Source organism: Xylocopa sonorina, chromosome 11, assembly GCF_050948175.1.
Source record: "Xylocopa sonorina isolate GNS202 chromosome 11, iyXylSono1_principal, whole genome shotgun sequence".
Taxonomy (NCBI): Eukaryota; Metazoa; Arthropoda; class Insecta; order Hymenoptera; family Apidae; genus Xylocopa; species Xylocopa sonorina.
The window spans coordinates 5,265,214-5,285,573 of NC_135203.1; the positions used below are offsets into that span (position 1 = coordinate 5,265,214).

General features: G+C 48.8%; 1 protein-coding gene across 2 annotated transcripts; it reads left to right on the plus strand.

The window, feature by feature from the left end:
• The first annotated feature begins 811 nt into the window (after nucleotides 1-811).
• LOC143429156 (uncharacterized) lies at nucleotides 812-19,699 on the plus strand. Of its 2 annotated transcripts, XR_013102507.1 has the most exons (4): nucleotides 812-938; nucleotides 12,081-12,496; nucleotides 18,444-19,154; nucleotides 19,607-19,699. XR_013102507.1 is itself a non-coding variant. In XM_076904618.1 (3 exons), exons 1-3 carry the CDS (start codon nucleotides 812-814, stop codon nucleotides 18,621-18,623), a joined length of 723 nt encoding a protein of 240 aa, XP_076760733.1. In that variant the 3' UTR covers nucleotides 18,624-19,403. The 2 variants fall into 2 exon arrangements, 1 of the variants encoding a protein (XP_076760733.1); XM_076904618.1 differs by lacking the exon at nucleotides 19,607-19,699 and having other exon boundaries at nucleotides 18,444-19,403.
• The last annotated feature ends 661 nt before the right edge of the window (nucleotides 19,700-20,360 follow it).

Consider the following 20,360-nt stretch of genomic DNA (forward strand, 5'->3'; position numbering starts at 1 on the left):
CCGTTTTCTTCTCCCTCGCGGAACACGCGGTTTCCGTAACCCTCTTCTGTGCCTCGTGTCAGAGGAAAGCGTGTCGACGGTTTTTACCCGCCTGATCAAAGAGAGACTCTCTCGCCAGTGTGCTCTCTGGTTGTGTCGTGTTCTCCGAGGACATTGGTTTCGAGGACGTTCGATTCTGTGTCGGTTCCCGTGGCCGCGTGACGGGAAACTCGAACTGTCATCCGTGGTTGTTTGTTGCAGTTGTGCACGGCTCTCGCTCTCCCTGTCAAGGCGCCTCGCACGTGTAACGAGAAAACACGGTTCGCCGCCGTCTATCCTCGATTGTCCGTTGCGGGTGGTACGCAGTACATGGTACATGGTACAAAGTGAACGTCGACGGTTCGGTACCGAACAGAGGACAGTTTAACTGATCATGGGAAGTGGATCCGTTCGTAGATCTGATCGTGGGCCCACCTAGCACGCTTGTTCGCGTTTCGCGTGTCGCCATTCCGTTCGATTGTGTACGCACGTTCTCTTCACGGTCAATCAGGCGATAAGGGGCGACCGGTGAGGCATCCATCCTACCGTTTCCCGATGCTACGATCAGTTTGACGCGAGCAAGCGACGAGAGATAACGTCCGAGCTCCCGTGTCGTGATCGTTCCACGTAGAGAGAGAGAGAGAGAGAGAGTAGAGAAAACGGACGGACAAACGAACTCTACCCGTTAGAAGAAGAAAGTGGTTCGACAGTGCTTTTAATAGTCCGCAAACGTTGGTTCGATTACAGTGCCGGCAAGTATAATCAGGAAGAGTCGTAGTGCAACTGGCAAGAGATGGCTATACCTTTTTCAATGCCATCGAGCGGAGCGGAAGAACAGCAAGAAGAACGGATAATACAAGACATGCAGGCGATCTTGCGTTACATTCGACAATGGAGTTCGCAGCATCCATCGCGTAATCGTGAGTTGTATGATCTTCTAACGTTCATTCTTCGCACTTTGTTGTCTATCTTTCAATTCCTCGACACGATCCGTGCACGCTTCACGGACTAACAAATCGCGCCAACAAGTCCGTTTCTCGCATAACAGTTTGACGTTAAGTTTGTCTTAACAGCGCTGATCGAGAATGTCCTGATAATAATGACGTTCTCCATGACGTGCATCCGATACCTCCGCATGCCAGAAATGGAACGGTTGGCTCTGGAACCCAACGAAGTTATGGAAGATGTGGTGATATTTCAGTTATTGCTGAGATTGCCATGGCACACTTTATCACGATGGGTCGTAGCTGGTGTACAACGCATCTTCTGGTTTAGAAAAAAGTAGCATCTCTTTTTCTGTTTGCGTATTTTTTCTTATTTATGTAGTAGTATTAGGCGGTCAATCAGTTGAGCTAAAACAAAATTCGTTGCTCGACTCAATTATGTAGCTTTTACATGATCATAAATTAATTTCTTTTAACCATACTCGCTGAATTTATTTTTTAATAGTTTTATCATTTCACTTTCGTCGCGGAAGATTTCGCGCGCTTCGTTGAGGCGACGACTCGAAATTGCATCGTACACGCGACTCGATTAATTTTCACTTCGAACCCCGGAGGGGGCGACGAGTTCTCTCGCGTCGAGGGTACAAGCACGCCGCGTAGAAGTGCAACACGTGGTTGTCACGCGCAACAACGTGTGAAAGATAGACCACTTCCGCGTGAAAGATAGACCACTTTCGCGTGGAAGAGCACGAGCCTGCCCGTGCAGATTCCGTCTCGAAGGACGAACAGTGCCGTTTTACGGACACGAGATGCGCGCGAAGTTGATCGATCGGCGATCGATTGGAGGATGCGAGCGTGGAAGTCGAAACGCGAGAGCCATTTGCCAATTTTAGAAGTTCAAGAGCGTGGAAAAGTTTGCTTTCTGTTCGTTCGGGGTAACCCGAAAAACCTACGCGTGTGCTCTCGCAGTCACGGAAGGAATCGTTACGAAACAAGCTGTTGACGCGCGGTTTTGTGATGTGATTCAACGTCGACAAATTTTTCTCTTCCGTCACTGTTGCGAGATTTCCCAATTGCCAAGGATTTCGAACTTGGCTGAGGAAAAAATACGAGGCTCGCATGTCCAGGCTTTCCGTCCTTGTAATTAATTTCTACACGCTTCATTCATTTTCAGCTTCAGTATATTCTTGGTGGTGTGATCTTTAACTTGTTCCCTTCTCGGAACCTCCTGTCAAGCTTCGAGTGCAAATAATTTTCCAATCCCTGCGAAACTAACAACGAGTAATGCAAATTACAATCCGCACGCTTGAATCTCGATTCGAATGCAATTTTCCATCCGCAAATTTAATCGAACGCATTTTAACCGCATTGTCATACTCGAGTCGCACTGGCGCCCGTCGTCTCGTTTTTATCGCAACGGCGTGCACGGAAATTCTCTGGTGAAGCGTCGTGTAACACGTACGAAACAGCTCGAAGCACCGATAGCGTAGGGAAGAGAGAGAGGAACCAGGCTAGGAGCGTAAATCGCGACTTATATTCGGTGCACAATGAAACGCGGGTTTACGAGGGTGCAGCGAGCGAAAGGGGGCGAGTGTAACAGATGTAGCGTGGGTGTAGAGACGAGAGTGTGGCAGACGATGTCCGGCCGTGACCCTGCACCGTTGCGTCGAGAGAGCCTCCTTCACGGCGAACGGGTGGAAGCGAGACGGCGGTGCGAGCGATGGTCAGGCACACCCGCGAGTAAAACGCGCCGTAAAACGCTATGCAACCGCTCGTTTCGAGAATCCGGTCGTGCGCCAGAGATTGCGGTATCGAACCGCGTCGCGACTATTGCCCGACGGATACCTCGCGAACGCGTCCCTCACGATTCTGCCACTATTTTAATCGTCGTTTATCGTCGCAGTTTCAAGATTAGACTCTTTGCTTCACCGTTGTATCTTGTTCCTAACCGTGGGTTAAGCAGGTTCTCTATTATTCGCGGTGTACTCGAATCGGAGCGATCATAATTTCGCATTAAATCAGCGTCTATGAGAAGCCTTGGATCGAACGCCGTTGGACATCGGTCGCGCGATTCACGGCAATTCCTTGGCGTCACCGCTCAGCGGAAGTGTCTCGAGATAAGACTCAAATTGCATCCGATGCAACACGTTTCTTCACGTGTACAAATTAATTAAAATTTTATTCATTTCAATTTTAATAACCATTAAAATTTACTCTTAAATTTTATTTCAAATTGATATTAAAAATAATTATTCAATAATTTAATTAATTGAAATTCATAAAATCTTGAATATTCTACATTTTGATTTGAATTATAATTTATATAATTTTTTAATTGTAATATTTAATTATAATCTAGAAACAGCAATACATAGAAATTATTTAAGTGTATCTTATTAGTGTCATTGCGTCACCTCGATGCATCGTACTTTCGAATTTCTTCAGTCGAATCGATCGACATGAGACTCCTCGATGCAACTGTTTCTAATCAATCGCAATTGATCGTATCGAAAAATGAGATTAACACGTAGAAGGTATCCAAAGTAGTTTCGGTGGGGGATTTCATTATTTTCGAAACGAAAATAGTTGGGCGGGCGTGAGGGTCAATAACCATAGTTCGCCGGTGCAGTCCCGAGAGTGAAGATGCAGAATCCGGCGGGTCGTGAACGCGCGTCGTTGCATCGAGTCGGAGGTGGGTTATTTATAGAAACAGCTGTGGCCAGCCCCGTTCGAGTCTTCTCCCGTGACATTTGCAGAAAACTTCCCCCTCGTCATCGTGCTCGCGTAAACGCGACCACGGTAATAACGATTACGCGCGTTGCCCTCTTTTTTCCCCTTTCAGCTTTCTCCAACCTTCTTTCCACGGCGATTCAAATCGAAGAACAAATTCCGTGGCTCAAATCTTCTGTGGTTCTCGTAATATTTATCCGATATACCTTGTTGTTACGTCTTCCAGCGGAAGTTGAGAGACTAGTCTCTAGATACGCTTTAAACTGTCTTAGTCTCGATCGTCCAGTGTTGAATAGTTATTCTTTTATTTAGTTTAGTTATTGTCAGAGTAATCGATTTCTCCATTTACCTTTGGCTGTCTATTCTTATCGATTATGAGGTTGAAGGTGAATTCATTTACACGACTGCTTTGTATTATATGCTTTGTATTATATTATAGTATGTATTATGCGAATTTCAGTAAACCAAGCAAACTTTTCCATCTCCAGGCTCTAATCGAGACATGTGTCTAAGCCAGGGTATCTCACGATCCCTGAAGTCACGTGCTTTCCGCGAATTTCAGTGCTCGCTCGCATACTCGTGGGCACCGGTGAGTCATTAATATTTATCGAGCCGAAGCTGCGAACATATTTACTCGTGGTTTCGCCTCGTTCTGCCCTTGTTATACATTTTTTCGCTCGCCTGCGTGTACCCTTTATCCACGCGATTCTATTCGACAACCCTTCGATCAACTTAACGTCCAGCGACGTTCATCATGTTTCTCTTGCGATTTCGACGAGCTCGATGCTTAGAAGACACGTACCAAAGATGCTGCCATGTCACTCCCATTTTATATGTTGGTTTTGGGAGTACGAAACACGATCAGTTGTCTGCCTAATCATCCATGACCGTCGTAGGTATATTATAATGTAGATATATTTATTCTTGTACAAAGGTACAAGGTATAGAAACGATAAAAATGTATAAAAGTAAGTAATGCATCCGACACTCTCACTCGCACTGCGCACATATTTTGCTATGAAGCTTGTATTAACATTTGCTTATACGCACGTTAACCTTGAACCCTCGCTTGTCGATAGCGTGTTAAAACTATACCTGTACTTAGTAATTAAGCATGCATAGACATCGTGAATTAGATCTGTATATTATGGGCTAACCAGGAGAGGAGAATTACATCATCGATTGTTAGATACCTGTAGAAACGTATCTTGGTGTTGTTATTTCACGTCAAACGGGTGGATGGTAAGTGTAAAAACTCTTTTTCTTAATGCTTACTTCTTTTAATGCTATTTACTATCAATGTTTGTTGAGCAATTTCATGGATTCCGTAGATGGTAGCTTATATGTACTGGATGCACTGCTGTCAACATTTTTTTGGAGTATACCTTGTAACTCGTAGACACCTGTTACCGTGGATTTAGTGTCTATTAAACTGTGCAAGGCATTTTCTAAAGTCATTCGACACGTAGCGACCTGCTGTAATTGGAACAGATATATACGCCACGGCTAAAGAGTACCCATCGATCGATCAAAGGTCAGTTTCTCTACCTTCCAAATTAAACAACAGATTACAAATTAATTTTTCTTCGAAACGCGAGATGAAAAAAGGAATAAACGCGACGATTTACGTGACGGAATATATCTTTTGGAAAAAATAATGTATCCATCTCCTTTATCATTCACAATCATATCCTACCTTACACAATGCATTGATAACGTCTACGACGTTTGTGCATAGAACTAGAATATGCTGCTTTGCCAATCGAATCAACTTACTCGACTTTATCACGATGACGCATCGAACTGTGCAAAGTGATTTTTCCCGACTCGTTGAATCTTTCGTCAAGTTAGCTTTTAGAGAGATCGATTTCTGTTAGACCAGAATCTCCGACGTTCTTTTAAGATTTTACAACAGAAAGGAAAAAGCAGCTCGTAATTATAATCGTCGAATAACGGTGGTAAAGCCTGACTGACCCGTGGTGGTTTGCGAAACGTAACAAGTGGCCCGCACGACTAACGATCTAATCAACGATGTGCAGCTTCGTTGCGATAACGTCGCCAACGGAAGCTCGCATCGTCTTTTTGCTACTCGCTTGGAACAGGCTCGCTGGATCGCTTAGTTCACGTATTTATTCGCAGTTTGATATACTTTTCTGTCCTCGATCAGCGCGGTCCAATTAATCGTTCCAGATCGTTCCTCTCTTACACGAACTTGCACGAGTTCAGAATTACAGACGCCACGATCCTCTCATTATCGTTTCTGCTACAGTTCCCTCGTCATCCACCGCGGTCGTAGAAAAACACTCTCAGATCACCGTGGAGTAGCAGCAGTCGACAAGTCCGCGCTTCGATTAATTCTGTCGCGAGCAGAATCGCGAGTCACGTAGTTAATAAGAGCGTATCTAATCAATCGGTCGAGGGAGCCGCGCGATACGTTTTCAACCTCCGCAGCATCGTGGATTCCGTTTCCTCGCGAGACAGAGGAATCGTTGAAAATCGATGGCTCGCTTCTACCATTTTCTTCGATGCTTCTGTCGCCATTACGCGCTTCTTCGCGTCGTGTCTGTGTCAACGAATCGCGCTCGAACGACGCGTTGTACGTTATCTTGTCTCGCTGGAAGTGTGCTAGGTCGTGGTCAGATTAATACAGTCGACGATATGAATTCGAGTCGGTCGGTTCGAATGACTCTGTCTCGAATTTACGGTTCGAGAGTAACTTGATTTCAAATGGACGGGTGTCTTCGTGGTTGTAACCTCGTTTGTCACGTACAGCACGCATTTCTGTTCGCTTGCCTGTCGCACGACGCATGATTCTTCCATCTATTCTCAGTCGAAAGTGTGAGTCTCTGTTTAGAGATCGATTTCAAGTTGACATCTGCGGTTTTTAAAGAACCGTGCGTGCATCTGGAACTCGATAAGACGGATAAGATCGTCGAAGTGGCTTCCAGGTAGGCGATGCCAATGCTCGTTCGACAGCGAGTTCCACTTTCGAACTAAGGGTTACATTCGTGTCGGAGCCGCAAGTTTTACGAGATTTCCGCGAACCATTCGAAGGTACCGTGGTACGATTTAAGGAACGTTCCACGGACGATGGTCCATATCGTCGAGCGATCATCGCGCGTTTACTGCATTCGTTCCCTCGGTTAGCTTCGAACCAGAGACAGTTTCAGTAACGGAACGTGAAATGTGGAGTTGCGTGTGCATAACTTTTCTGCACGTACAATTCGTATCGTGTCTTCTTTCAGTGGAACATCAATGCATTTGACTTACTGGTACCTCAACAGCGAACGCCGTCAATTTCTATTAAAACCATACAAGGTTTTACCACCTTTTATCAGCTATCCTCTTCTCGTACGTTTACGAAAACTCTGAATTCGACTTTCATCTCGCTCGAACACGTAACTCACGCCTCAGTGTCTTCATCGTGAGCGTCGAGGAAACGAGAAATAGGTGATCGCAGCGGTGGTTCGACAATGGTTTCCGTCCCATTGTTCCGGAAAAGCGGGGAACCCGCGACAGGCTAAGAAAAAAGGGGAAAATCGCTGGTGTACAGCGGTCTCGCGATGGCCCTGAGCGGGGTTTCTTTGTGCAAACGAGCGTTCGCCGAGCGGGTCACGTACAGCGTCATGGAGGGACGCGCGCTCGCGAGCGCCCACGCGCGCGCAAAAGTCGTGCTGGCTCCGCTAGAGTTGACGTTACACGTACTGTAACAAGTTGCGTTGCACTTACGTGTACAGAGGGCGCTCCGTGTGAGTCACGTGCTGTTCTCGCCCTTTTCCACGTCTTACGTTCCTTCAGCCTCTTTGACATAACGCGTCCACGTAACGCAAGCTCGAAACTCTTCGTCCACGCTTCTCTGCTTTTCTCAACATCCTCCCCGTTTTCTCGTAAGCTGTCTTCACAAATATATTGTAAAACGTACTTTGTCTCGATACCATTTTTCATGGTATCACTTCCCAAAGTGTTTGTCCTAGCAGCTACCGTTGCAGAGTAATCTTTCCAAGTCCTATCTCTACGTGAAACTTTCTCTTGTGCATTCCTTGGCTCGTGTATCGTGAAGCTCATTTTTCTTTTTCCTTTTTTCCCCTCTAAATACTTCTCTCTCCTCCGTTTCGTCAACTCGTATCCGTCTCTCGTTTCGAGTGCGTCCCACAGTCGTCTCGTTCTTTGTATTACCCTCTGCCACGTCCCACTCCACGTACGCTCGAGTTCTCCTTCTCTCTCTCTCTCGCCTGTTTTTCGGTCCCAACCCGTTTCTCCCGTGTGTCGTCTCCCTCGAGCAGCCACCTCGTTGCACGCGGAGCCAAAGTGCACGCGCGCGAGACCGCGAACGGGCAGCGTGCATGCGGGTGTTGGCCACGTGCGCGCACCACTTTTTGCTCGAGACGCTTTTATGGGACGCGCGACCCGTCCCGTGCTCTCCTTCCCTTTTCGGTTGCGCGCCTCTCTCGATCGCTATCGCGCGACGCTCGAACGTGCAACGCTCTTACCACTGTTCGAATACGTTTTCAACGTAACAAATATCGGTATGGAGGCTTCGTTCGATGATAACGAGAGATCGTAGAAACCGTGGCTGGTGATAAGACACGAAAACGCATCGATCATCCTGACAGCGTGATTCGAATTTAGACTGGTCGTTATTCAAAGCTCTGCTCGCTCGCAAATCGTAGCAATGCTTGTATTGAGTATCGTTGATCGCATGGTCAATGGTAGGCTCTGAATCATTTGAAGCGTAATTAATTCAGCTCGTCCAACTCTCGAAGGTTTAACGCTTCTTCCTCGTGTCTTCGCAAATATCGATGCGTCTTGAAAGTCTGTAGATGTGCAACAGGTGTTCGAAGTCGAGGTGACATCGATCGCGTTCGCATCGAGTCGAATTCTCTCCCCGTTTCGCGGCCACGAGTCGGCTGGAAATCCAGAATCGAACGGTGAACCGAGCGCGTGTCTGATGCACGGCGCTGCAGAAGTGAAAGAGAGCCTCGGTGGAGCGTGGCCTGCGGACGCTTACTCGAAATGTCAAGGATGCAACTGCGAGCTTAACCAACGCGAGCTCTCTCGCGCGCGCACGACCACGGCACAATGACGGCCCGAGGCGCGAGGGAATTGTTATTTTGTCACGCACGGCTTCGATTTACGCGCGAGCCGCTTTCCGCGCGCGAGAAAAACACTCGTCGCTGTTGAAACGCTCCTGCCCCCCCTGGGCGCTCTCTGTTTTTCGTTCACGCCGATGATCCTATCGATCGTCGACGAGGGTTGCTCATTTTTCAAGCGCGCATTAACAGCGATACGGGCGAAGCTTCGAATCGATCGCTGCGGCCTTTGATCCTGGCCAGTCTCTCGGGTACCTTTTCAAAATGTCATCGCGCTTCACCGATTTGTTCGAGGGCAACTTTCTACTCTTCTGATTCTGTACAGCCTCGCGAGTCTTCGCCACCCTCTGAACGCGTATTTCTTCATAAAAGAAAAGCAGCGGTTGAAAGAGCAATTTCGATTCCGCTTGGAATTATCGATCGATCGACAGTAAAGCGATTAAGGCCATTAATCCCACGCTACCAGAGGGTATCGATAGGAAGAGCGGAGTTTGCGGATGAGTCAGTGATAACGGCGTGATTATTCATATTATACGTCCGCGCTGTACGTTACGGTTCAGCTGGGCTCGTAATTGAAACTGCGAAGTACACACTCGACATTTCTCGAACCTCCTTAGTGCTTTCAATGCTGATAAGAGACGCGCGTTCTATCGGCTGTTATCTCATCGTGTTCTCTATCGAGTGCCTCGCTGAAGATGGACGACGTTTCGAGCTTCGAAAATTCGAATACCAGGCAGCGGTTCGTTCGCGAGTACCATTTTCGCGGTTCGTAAACTGGAGAACGCGCAAACAATGAACCGAGTTTCGTTGTGCGTACTCCCCCCTCTCTCTTTCTCTCTTTCTCGCGACGAATCTTCCTCGCAGCCGAAAAAGGCTTCGTTAAAACTAATTACCACCGGCCCTGACCTCCCCGGTGTCCCGCGCTTAATTATCGAGCGCGTCGTAAAAAAACTGGCGAGCGCCAGGCAAATGCATTTCTGTTTACCAACTCTTTCAGCCGGAATTACGCGGCGTTTATCTGGCGCCGCCGCGGTAGACGTAAAACGCGTGGCCACTTATCAACTGAAAAACACATTTTCGTTCTCACTGGCTGCGATAAAAATGTTGGGACTGACGCGCTCTCGGACGACAGACAGGCTGTCTGTCGCGGCCGTACGATTATCGCGAGCTCTATGACTCTTTTGATACCATTGCGAGCTCGGATCGCACGGTTCTCCACTCTTTACTTTTTTTCTCTTGATAACTCCTTCGTTTCGCGGGAATCGCACGCAATCGCACTGTCCTCGACTGCAGAATCTTTCGTTTGTAAACTTGTCACATTTTAACGTAGTCTCCTCGTAGTACTCTAAGATGCGCATGTTTGTTATCGTTTGAACAGAGTTGGAATGCACTGTACGCTTCGTAAGACTAGATGAACATCGAATTTTGGGACATCGCTCGAGGAGCATATCGAAGGTATCGTTAATCACTTTCCACGCACGGCACGTACTTCTGTCAGCTTGCTCGAGACCCATTGATTGTACGCAATTTCTCTTTTGTTTTATTGCCATTCACGTATGCACATGAACATCGTGTTACAGTATTACAATCGAATTAAACGTAGCTGCGTATGAGTTCGTTGCCGGTTACAGATGAAATACTGGTGACGTGTATCGCGTGTCCAAGTGTAAGTCGGGTATGGCGAAATCACGGAACGACGAAGGCTGTCGTATGGAACGCTGTAAATTTTCAGACAATCATTAGCCAACAATGTCGCTGGTTGCCATTAGAGGCCAATAAGGTGGTAGGAATTGCCCGTTGTCTGGGCCAGTGCCGGCCAACGTCCCCTCGCGCGCCTTGGTAATGGCGAACGATCGCGAGGACAGGCCACACGTCTCCTGGGGGACAACTTTGGCCAGCACTGGTCCGGTTAGATCCGTGGCATTAAACCTTATACGCGAGCAACGCGTCGCCTGCGTAGATCGCAGCGTTTCCATTGTGTGACGCAACCAGCCCTCTCAACGCTGCTGCGATTAATTACCAATGGCAAATCCAGATACTGCCCAGAATACCGTATCGACCGCGCGTATTTCGTCAATTATCACGTATGGTATGGTAACTGGCCATTTTTTTTATCTGTTTTTTTTTCTTTTTTTTTTCTCTTTTCAGTACACAGTCGGAAGAAGATCTCTACGTGCGATCGAAAGTAGCGATGACGAATCGCCACGGTTGGTATTTATCGTACGATCGAGAAGAGTTGGAGGTTCACATTGAAACGCGAACGGGGATCTCGCGCTTGGAGCGGAGAGGAGTTTATCGGGTTGAATTTTGTGGGAGATTTATGAGAGACAGCGAGTGAACCTCGATGAGAGCGGTCGTCGGTTTGTTAGATTGATAAATCGGGGTCGAAGGTGATTAGACGGTTACGATGGTATCTGGAAATTTAGCGGCTGTTCAGATTCGAGTCGAGATTAGAGTGATTTAATAACAGTCATTTTTAATTTCTTCGCCCCGATGCTGTACGTTTTCTCTAGAGATTTTAATCAGCTTTCGTAAAACGTCTCGTGTGATTTTTAATCTGGTTCTCTCGTCTCGTTACATTACTAAAATAGTCATATTTTGATCGAACGTAAGAATTTCTTTTAATCTTTTCAGTAGCAAGAGAAATACTTTATATAAGAACGGTGAAGAGATGAAAGGATAACAAAACATTTTTGTGAATACTGCATACCTGGGGTGATTGGAAATAACGTGCAGTCTATTCACAAAAATGTTGAAATATAACACTTTCAGTGAACGTGTACATATAATTATGTAAATATTTGTACAGTTATTTTTGTACAGTTGTATTAAATTGTATAATAATACCGCACAAAAGGAAGCCTTGTAAATATGATTTTTTACATAATTTGTACTTGTTCTTAACTCACGAACTGTCCAGTCATTACAGTCGTACATTCATTCATGCTTATATTCCTCATCGGAATTCTGGTGAGCGCTTTAAAACCATTGTGCATTGGGTTTGGTGTTTGTATCCTTGTTGGTAGTAATACGATGTACTCTTTGTTGGATTTTGGTGATTATTTTGTTTGGTTAAACACCGTTTGTCACCCCCCTCGCTATTTCATTTGCATACCACGGTCAAAATTATAACATCGATTCTGATGAAACTTTCACATAATTACACCACAGACGACTGTTCGTTAATATTACGCTCTTGTTTTTCATTCATTCGCGTACTCTTGTCTCTTCAAGAGTTGCTGAAAAAAATGTAATTCTCGTCTCGCGCTCAACCAGGAATTTTCTCTGTTGCACACAGATCGGTTACCGCGACGAGTCGGCGACGAGCGACATCCGGTGGTCCTCGTCGACTCCGATTTGTCCCGGATGCCATTGCCGGACCTGGTGCTGTCCGCCGTGGAGCAACTTCCACCGCCGACACCCCAGGTGACCGTGTCAGCGCCCAGCAGTCCGACCAGGGACGTCGCGTTCCAATTTCCGGAGTGCAGCAGCGACGAGAGCAGCCTGGCACCGGTACCGAGCCCAAGGCCACGACCGCGAAGACGCAGGCTCGCGTCTGAGGGCGGCGCCACGGCCATCAAGAAGGCACCCGTCGCTGAGGTGATCTGCAAGAACTGTTGCAGTCAATTCGGCCAGGCGAACGAGAACCAGTGGGTGAGCGTGGGCGCCAACCTCAGGAACATCGCAGATGACTTCCACGCGTCCAAGACCAAGGTCAGTGGATTTTATCCTGTTCTTCGCTTTTCAGAACGCGACGCGATTTTTAATCGAAAGCTACGTTTACCAACTGCGATTAAATCTCGCGGTTCTCCGTGATTAAAAAATTAATGGAAGCTATCTTGCGCGGGTTCGTTTCGAATTTTTTTTCGCGGTTGAATAGCGGGTACGTCGTAACCGGGAGCGTAACGCCAAGTGTTTACGACGCGAGGAGTACAGGTGGTAGCTGGTACGCGGCGTAAAAATAATTGCGTTGCTCCGCTGCCCGTCACAATCCCGAGCACCCCCGCGCGATACTCTTCGCGCGTCGTAAAGCCACCCTTGTACCGCGGCTGTTATAAAACCGCCTGAATACGCAGATGCCAGCCGCGGGCCCTGTAAAATAGAATTCGCCCTGCGACGGCATTTTTTACGCCCTCAATTTCTAAATTAATTCCAGCCCGTTCGCCCTCTCGCGTCGCGCGTCGCGTGTGATATCAAATTTTCTCGACTATTTTTTTTTCTCTCGCGTCAGTGTCCTCTTTCGCGTTCCCCTTTTAATAGCGAAGATATCGAATCGTTTTCTGCGACGTTCACGAGAAACGCGTGAAATATTAATAATCGTTTTTATGAAATATAGAATTTCTATCTTCGTTGGATGTCCGTGATATTTAGTGAGCCAGGGAATGATTAAACGTCTCCTATTTCTCCGCGGAAGAAAGGAGAGAAATTGGAGGGTTGGAGCGGGGTCAGCCGTGGCCATAAACGCGAATTTAGTTATATCGATGGCACCGACACGGTCCCACGGGCGCAATAAATATCAGCTCGCCACCGTTAAGACGTCTAGCATTGCTCCCAGCGTGTATGAACCCCGACGCCACTTCATCACGATCCACCGCGATCCTCCTCCCGTTTCGCCGCCTCCTTCGATCGACCTCGATCAAATATGTATCGACGGCCCCGAAACGACGCTCCGCTGATTTTACGAGGACCGTTCCCCGGTTGTTGCTCGCGGACCTCGAGGTGAGAGACACACGAGCGGACGGGGTGCGCGCGGATTTTACGGGCGAGATTCCATTGTTGCGCCAACGCGAACGAACGAGATTCGTATCGCTGACAGTCGTAAACGACGGTCGCACTTCGAATTATGGAAAATCCCCTATCGATACGAGACTCTTACGGGATTTCTATATTATTCAGAATCGCGGATGAATACTCGTTCGTGATTAATATCGCGTTAATTCCCCCTCGCGATTCGAAGGGAGCAACAAGCATCGATCCTGGTAGACGACCGCGAACGATCGTAAAAACGCAAGCTAATCCACCGTTGGTAATCATCGAACAGTCGGAAGAGAATCGTATCCCGTGGAACGATTATTACGGTCGGTCGTTCTTTTCGTTCGCGTGCACGCTCGACTACGGAGCCACCGCGGAGAAAAAGAGGGACTCCTTTTCACGGTTTTACGAGGTATACCCCGTGATTTGCCGTGGCCGATCCGTTGAAGAAACAGGGTCGCGCGGGGTGGAGTAAGAGCGATCCATCTGATGGAGGGCGGATAGACACGGGGGTGAAAAAGATGAACAAGCCGGAAGGGCGTTCCTTCTTTTATCCCCAGTCCAGTCGACTTCAGCCGCTTTGAAGGAAGAACCGCGTCAGCGCGATGTCCAATCCACGAGACCGTCTAATTATCGTTGGTTAAGTGGCGGTAATTGAAGAGGGGGTGGACGAACGGATCCGTGAAATTGAAGAAATCCTCCGCAGTATTGCCATGGCATCGCGTACCGATCGGTTCGGTTCGATAACTCGAGGAACGGGGCTTGTTGATAATACGAGTCGTAGCGAATTGTACGTCGTGGGAGTTCTCCCTGGCGCGGTGTTTGCTCTTCACCCTCTGGGGGAATCGAAGTGTCGGATTAATCCGTCGATGGACCGCAGAGAAGCTGCTCTGTATCGTCTTGTATTCTCTGTGTCGCGTAGATCTCCGTGGATAGATTTCTGTTTTGCATGTCGTTCCTTTTGCTGGTTGCTTTTGCTAACAAGCGCGGAAAGTCTATGGTTTATTTGAAGATTAAAATTTATTCTGTATATCTGTCTTCGTCTCGTTTCCACTCGCAAGGAATTTCATACCTACGAAATACGATATCTACAATTGATTTCTGAATCTTTTTGTCGATGTAAGATCGAAGTCCAAAGACGGATGAGTAGAGACTATTGTATTAGGTGTATAATCGAAGAATAACATTGCTTCTGGAATGTATCTATCTATCAATCATCTGTCTATCTGCACGTTCATCCGCGTCCACATCAAGTATATTGATTCATCAAAGACATCGCGCCACGCGAAACGCTTTGGTACATTAACGATTCGATGTCACCGTGAGTTCCTCGAGTTTGGAAGCGAGTCGTCGCGGAAGAAGAGGAGCCAGTCGATCGGAGAACGCGTGGTCGGGTGCAAGTTACGAGCCACGGTCCCCGTTCTTTCCCCATTTGTCATGGGAAGCCACCGCTTTACATATGCATGGAGAGTAAGCGAGCATGTAACGGCTAAGTGGTCACATCCCCTTACGTGAAAGTTAAGTGAGCATGGCAGCACGAGCCGTGGCCACGGGCCGAGAAAATTATCTTCAATTATCTCGTGCAATCGTGGGCCCCCCTTCGCCTCTTCTCCTGCTCGCTCGCGATCCGCTTCGACCTCTTCTTCTTCCTCCTCGTGACTTACGAACCTACACGTGATTTATCGTTCGGAGAAACTGTTCGTCGTTCCGCGAACTGTCGTGCGAGAAACCTCGCTTCGAAGAGCAGTCTGTTCAGTTCGATCGAACATCCCTCTCGTCTACCTTAATAGAGAAGTCCGAAAACTAGATCCAAGCGATCTTATTTTCAATTCTAATCGAGATAATCGACACGATTGCTGTGTAGCAGTTTCTGCGGAGCAAGAAACTCTTGCGCTTCCTCGAACTCGCCGCGATTGGATCGTGGCACAGTTCCATCGACGTTTATCGATGATTCGAGGCGATCACCGCTCGAATCGATACGTTAGACACAACGGATCTTTTGGATCGACTGCAGGAGGAACGTCCACGTCCGCTTCTCTCGCTGTTGCTTCTATAACAGCCAGGATATCGACGGCCTCCACCAGAGCACGCGATCGACCGTTTCGTTTTACGATTAATGTCTTATTTCCATCGTCCGTCGAGGCACCGTGGCGTGGAAGCGTGGATTTTATCGTCCACGGTGCGTTGCACAGTTGCGAGCGTAGGCCAGCTCGCCAGCCGCGACCGCAAACCTCCGTTTTCCACCGGCTTTTTCTTACGCGGCCGTTTCCACGGCGAGCCAAGCAATTACGTTGCGCAACCGTCCGTCCTGGTCTCCACGGTAGTCGAACCGAGCTGTTGTTCGCCTTCCACGCGGATATCGAGAGATATTTATTCCTCGTCCGTGTCGTTCTGGTCAACATTGATGTACAATGTAACCGTTAAGCCTCAGGCTGACGCGATTTTTTAAACCGTCGTGTTCTCTGGTCTCCTTAGCTCTTAACTCCTTCGCTCGTAACCGTGAGTCATACTCGTGGCACGTGTCACGGTTCAAATAAACCAAACACGTTGCCGCGTGTTTCTAATCAGCTTTTATTTTAACACCAATTATAACTCAGTTTTCGAGGCGATTATGGCTTTCTAAATCAATTTTTTAACGTAGCGATAGAGTAGAGAATAGCTGAGATTTTTTTGAAAGATCCACGACGCAGGTTAAACGAGGAAATTTAATTCAGTTTGCATCACGCGCCCTCGGAATCGACGATACAGTCTCTCGCGTTAAATTCGCTTGTTTCCTCTCCGTTGAATTATTAATCGCGATACGACGGTTGAATGAAAGTTGCGATACCGCGCCAGGCCGGAACCCCGGCTCTTTCTCTTTAATCCCGGCATTAATCAGACGCGAGCCGCGCGTAAAGCGTTCCCGAACGGAAAAGCGGAGAAAAGTGGCGGCCGTTGGAACGATAGGCGAACGGTTTTGCGCAACCAGCCGTCTCGAACAATTAAAATTTACCGTCCCGGGAACGATAAAGCCCGACAACGTAATCCCAGTGAGCGGGTCTCGCATAAATTTCACGTTTAAACGGCGAACGAAGCGCGAGCGAAACCACGCCGTTGCCCAATGCTGCATCGAGGCGTTCTCTTCCGGGCCGGGAGCAGTAAAACCTGCCCGCCGCCACCTTTTCATACGCCCATACGAACACGCGGCGGAGAGAAAGTACCGAGTCGCAGGTGGTTCGATGATAACGCCAGGGACGCGTGAAAACGATCGCACCATTCGCGCTTCCTCGCGACGACGATTTCAGACACGTCTAAATTGTTCTCGCCTGTTAACGCGCACGAGACATGCGATGCGAGTCTCGCACGAGACGAGCAACGTACAAGTACAAAAGGACGCGTTTAGAATTCCCTAGAAAACGTTACGCGGTTTAGGGCGCGGACTTTGTCTCGCGGTGGCGAACGCGGTAAAAATAGCGACGGATCGAAAGAGGGAGGCGGTTTCGACGAAACGTGTGGCAAACGCGTGGAAACACGTAGGAGTTAGACGCTGGGAAGAGAAGCAGGGACGAGAGAGAGGCGAGGAAGGTATCGCTATTAATTGACGAGGAGGACTCCCACGAGAAGCGTCCATAGACCATAATTCTTTCTTAATGTGACGCTTTCCTCTGCTCTCTCGCACCCCAGCCGTTCCTCGCGTAATTTCTTCGCCAGTGGACGACGCTCGTGGATAGACCAAGTGTTTTTCTATCCTTCCGTCACGTAGAACAGCCTGAGACGAAAGCGGTATCGGGGGCGTATCGAAACCGACGATGACCAGATATTATGACCACCCCTCCTCTACTCCACCCCCATAAAAGCCTCTGCTCACGGAGATTGAGCCATCCCCGTTTCTCGCCGTTTATTATCGCACGTCCGGCCACCACGAGTGGATTAAGACGAAACGAGGATCGGAAGTCGCGCGCGCGGACACAGCGCGCCGAGGGTGCGATCGAGGGAACAAAGAGGAGGGCCCACCCTCCTCGATCCACGAGCTGGGAACGATACACCGGTCGACAGATATTCGCAGTGCCAGAAACTATTGCCCGTCGGGAAATATTACCAGGGGTGCTTATCAACCTTCGCTCGAGATTGCCACGGATCTTCGATCTCACGAGATGATTAATATTTTAACGAACCGTGGTATGGGGATAAATTCGTTTCGTTGGAGAGAGTGGAGCGAATCGTTGCAACGATATCGATAACCTTCCTTCGACGAGGCTGATTTCACCCTTAATGACTAATTGGATAATGAATCGTTCCGTGGAAGTTATAACGAAGACCTTTGTACTCGACGAGGTTTAACTGGAGGGGTGGCACGGGGTGGCTCGAGAATCGAGCGAGGAACGGTTCGCGGGCCGATGGAGCCTCTCTCCGGTGGAAACTCTTCAAAGTGGGAATTAATTGACAATTAACTGGCAGTAATGCGGTCCCAGTCGTGATTTGTGTTTCGCGCAAGTACCGCGCTGGCCTCCCAAGGGTTGGTACACCGTGGACCTTAATCGCTGCGCGGCGTTCTCTCCCCTCTTGGCGAGCGTCCCGTTTTCTCGTATACGTTCGAAGGGATCGGGGTGGACTCGATAAAAAGAGCGCGCTTTTCCTACGCTGGTAGCTTAGCCGCAAGGAGCGTCGAATCGACGGTAATTCCGTCCAATTAGGACACTCCCAATTAGAGGAGCCTTAACCTCGTCCCTCTCTTCCCTGGTCCTCCTTGTTTCTTCGTATTTCTGAAGAAACCCAGCGGCTGATCGTATAAAAAGCGTATCGTGCTCTTTGTAAACACTTTTCCAAACCGCGAACAACGTTTAGTCGTTAATCTGACGTAGCCTGTCATCGACGAGAACGTTTAAAAAGAACACAGCGTAGAATCGATCGTTTGTATTGCATGTTTCAGGCCGCTGAGATCGAGAAGTCAAGGCTGCCCGTGATGAACTCTGGCTTCGTGAACTCCAGCAACACGAACGGCTCCACGGACAGCATCCTGTCTCTGTTGATCCCCGCACCGCTACGCGAGACCCTGTGGACGACGGTGGCCCTGTACCTCGGCTGGAGGCTGGTCTCCCGTCTTCGATAGACGCGACGGTGTCGTCGTGTCGTCGCCACGACAGACGGCCACGATGCCTCGAGGACTCGAAGAACGATCATCGACGCTTGGAACGGCACCAGGGACAGGCATCACGGCCACCCGGCGACTGGTCCGTCCAGCTCGTCGAGGACTCCTCTTCAGGATTGCCAAACTTGTTCCGGAGGTTCTTCCAAGAGCGACGCCACGGCTAGGAGAATAGTACGCGACAGAAGCGTCCGTGCGTTATCGTTCGGGGCTGTTTCAATGGTCAGCAGACCGACAGGGAGCCGGCAGAGTGGGCTCCAGCGGGAGGACTCCTCAGGGACGTCCTGCCAGGACATCCAACGCCATCTATACGATCTATTTTCTATGTATGCGTGTGTCTCGCCAGCCACGGTCGAAAATGCATCAGTAACGCATCGTCCCTGTCCCTTCCACGGGTATCTCCCGTGCTACGATGAGAGAATGGAGAACGAAGATGAGGAGGAGGAGGAGGAGGAAGAGGAGGAACTCGAAGAAGGCGGCGAGGACGAACGAGACGTAGGTATAGATAGCGGCATTGATGACGGGGACGACGAGGACGACGAGGGTGGAGACTGCCGGCTCGTTGCTCGTCGAGGAGTCAGAGTTACCTGAGGCCAAGTACCGTTTTCATGTTTGCTCGATGTTAGTTGTTTCAGACGATCACTCGTCGCGCTAGACGGCACCGATGTGCCGCGTACGTCCATGTGACTCTGGCTCGGTGACGATCAAGGGTCGCGTCCCGATTTTTGTCTTTTCTTTTCCATTTTTTTTCTCTTTTTTTTTTTTTTTGTTTCGTTTCTTTGACATCGATCAACCGCGTTCCGGAAGACGCGTCGATCTTTGCTCGCTCGCAGCGTGTCCCTTGCTCGAGCCCGGTCCTCCCCGTGGACGCGTCGCGCGATCGATATCTCGTAACGGGTGCATTATCGGTGGTGGCGGCGCAGAACGTGTATGTGTCGTCTTTGCAGAGACTGTTCGGTACGAGACCGTGCGCCGATCGTTCGCCTTCCGGTTTTTGGTTTCCACGGCTAGGAGGTAAGAGAGGAATATGACGTTTCTCCATTTTTTTGGCGGGGTGGCTTTCCGTTTCGCGCGGAGTCGTATTTGCGAGTCGGGAGAACGCGACAGCTCGTAGGGGAAGGTGGCGATTGGTTCGTGACACGGGTCTGGATGAGGGTGACGGGGAGCTAAAGACGAGATCCAAAGAGGACTTAACCCAATAATCAAATGATGATCTCATTACGGATATAAAATAAAGAGAATTAAATAAAGTAGTGCGATTACGGGAACGGGACAGACGGGCGATGGTTCTGTTTTTATTTTCTGGTTTTTTTTTCTATTTTCTCACGGTTTCGCTGCTTGTTTCCTCCTTGTGTCTATGATTTCGTTTCGTTTCATTTGATTTTTTCGCGCTATCCCTGTTGCTCGCGGGAGACACACGCACCCATCCGTCCCGTTCCCGGTGGTAGGAAGTATTTTGACGTGGCTTGTAGATAACGCGGTTACCTAGCCGATACAGGCAAGGCAGAACTCTATCTGGGATACAATGACACCGTGCCATGTCGTCTCGCGAACGGTCGAAACGCGACGGCGAGAAGCTGGTGAATTTCATTTTCGCGCGATCTCAGACGATCATCTCTCGACCCACGGTCATATCGAGGGTCGTGGCCGCTAGACGTTCATGGCGATGGTCCAATCATTTGTACATAGAAAGTATTTCGA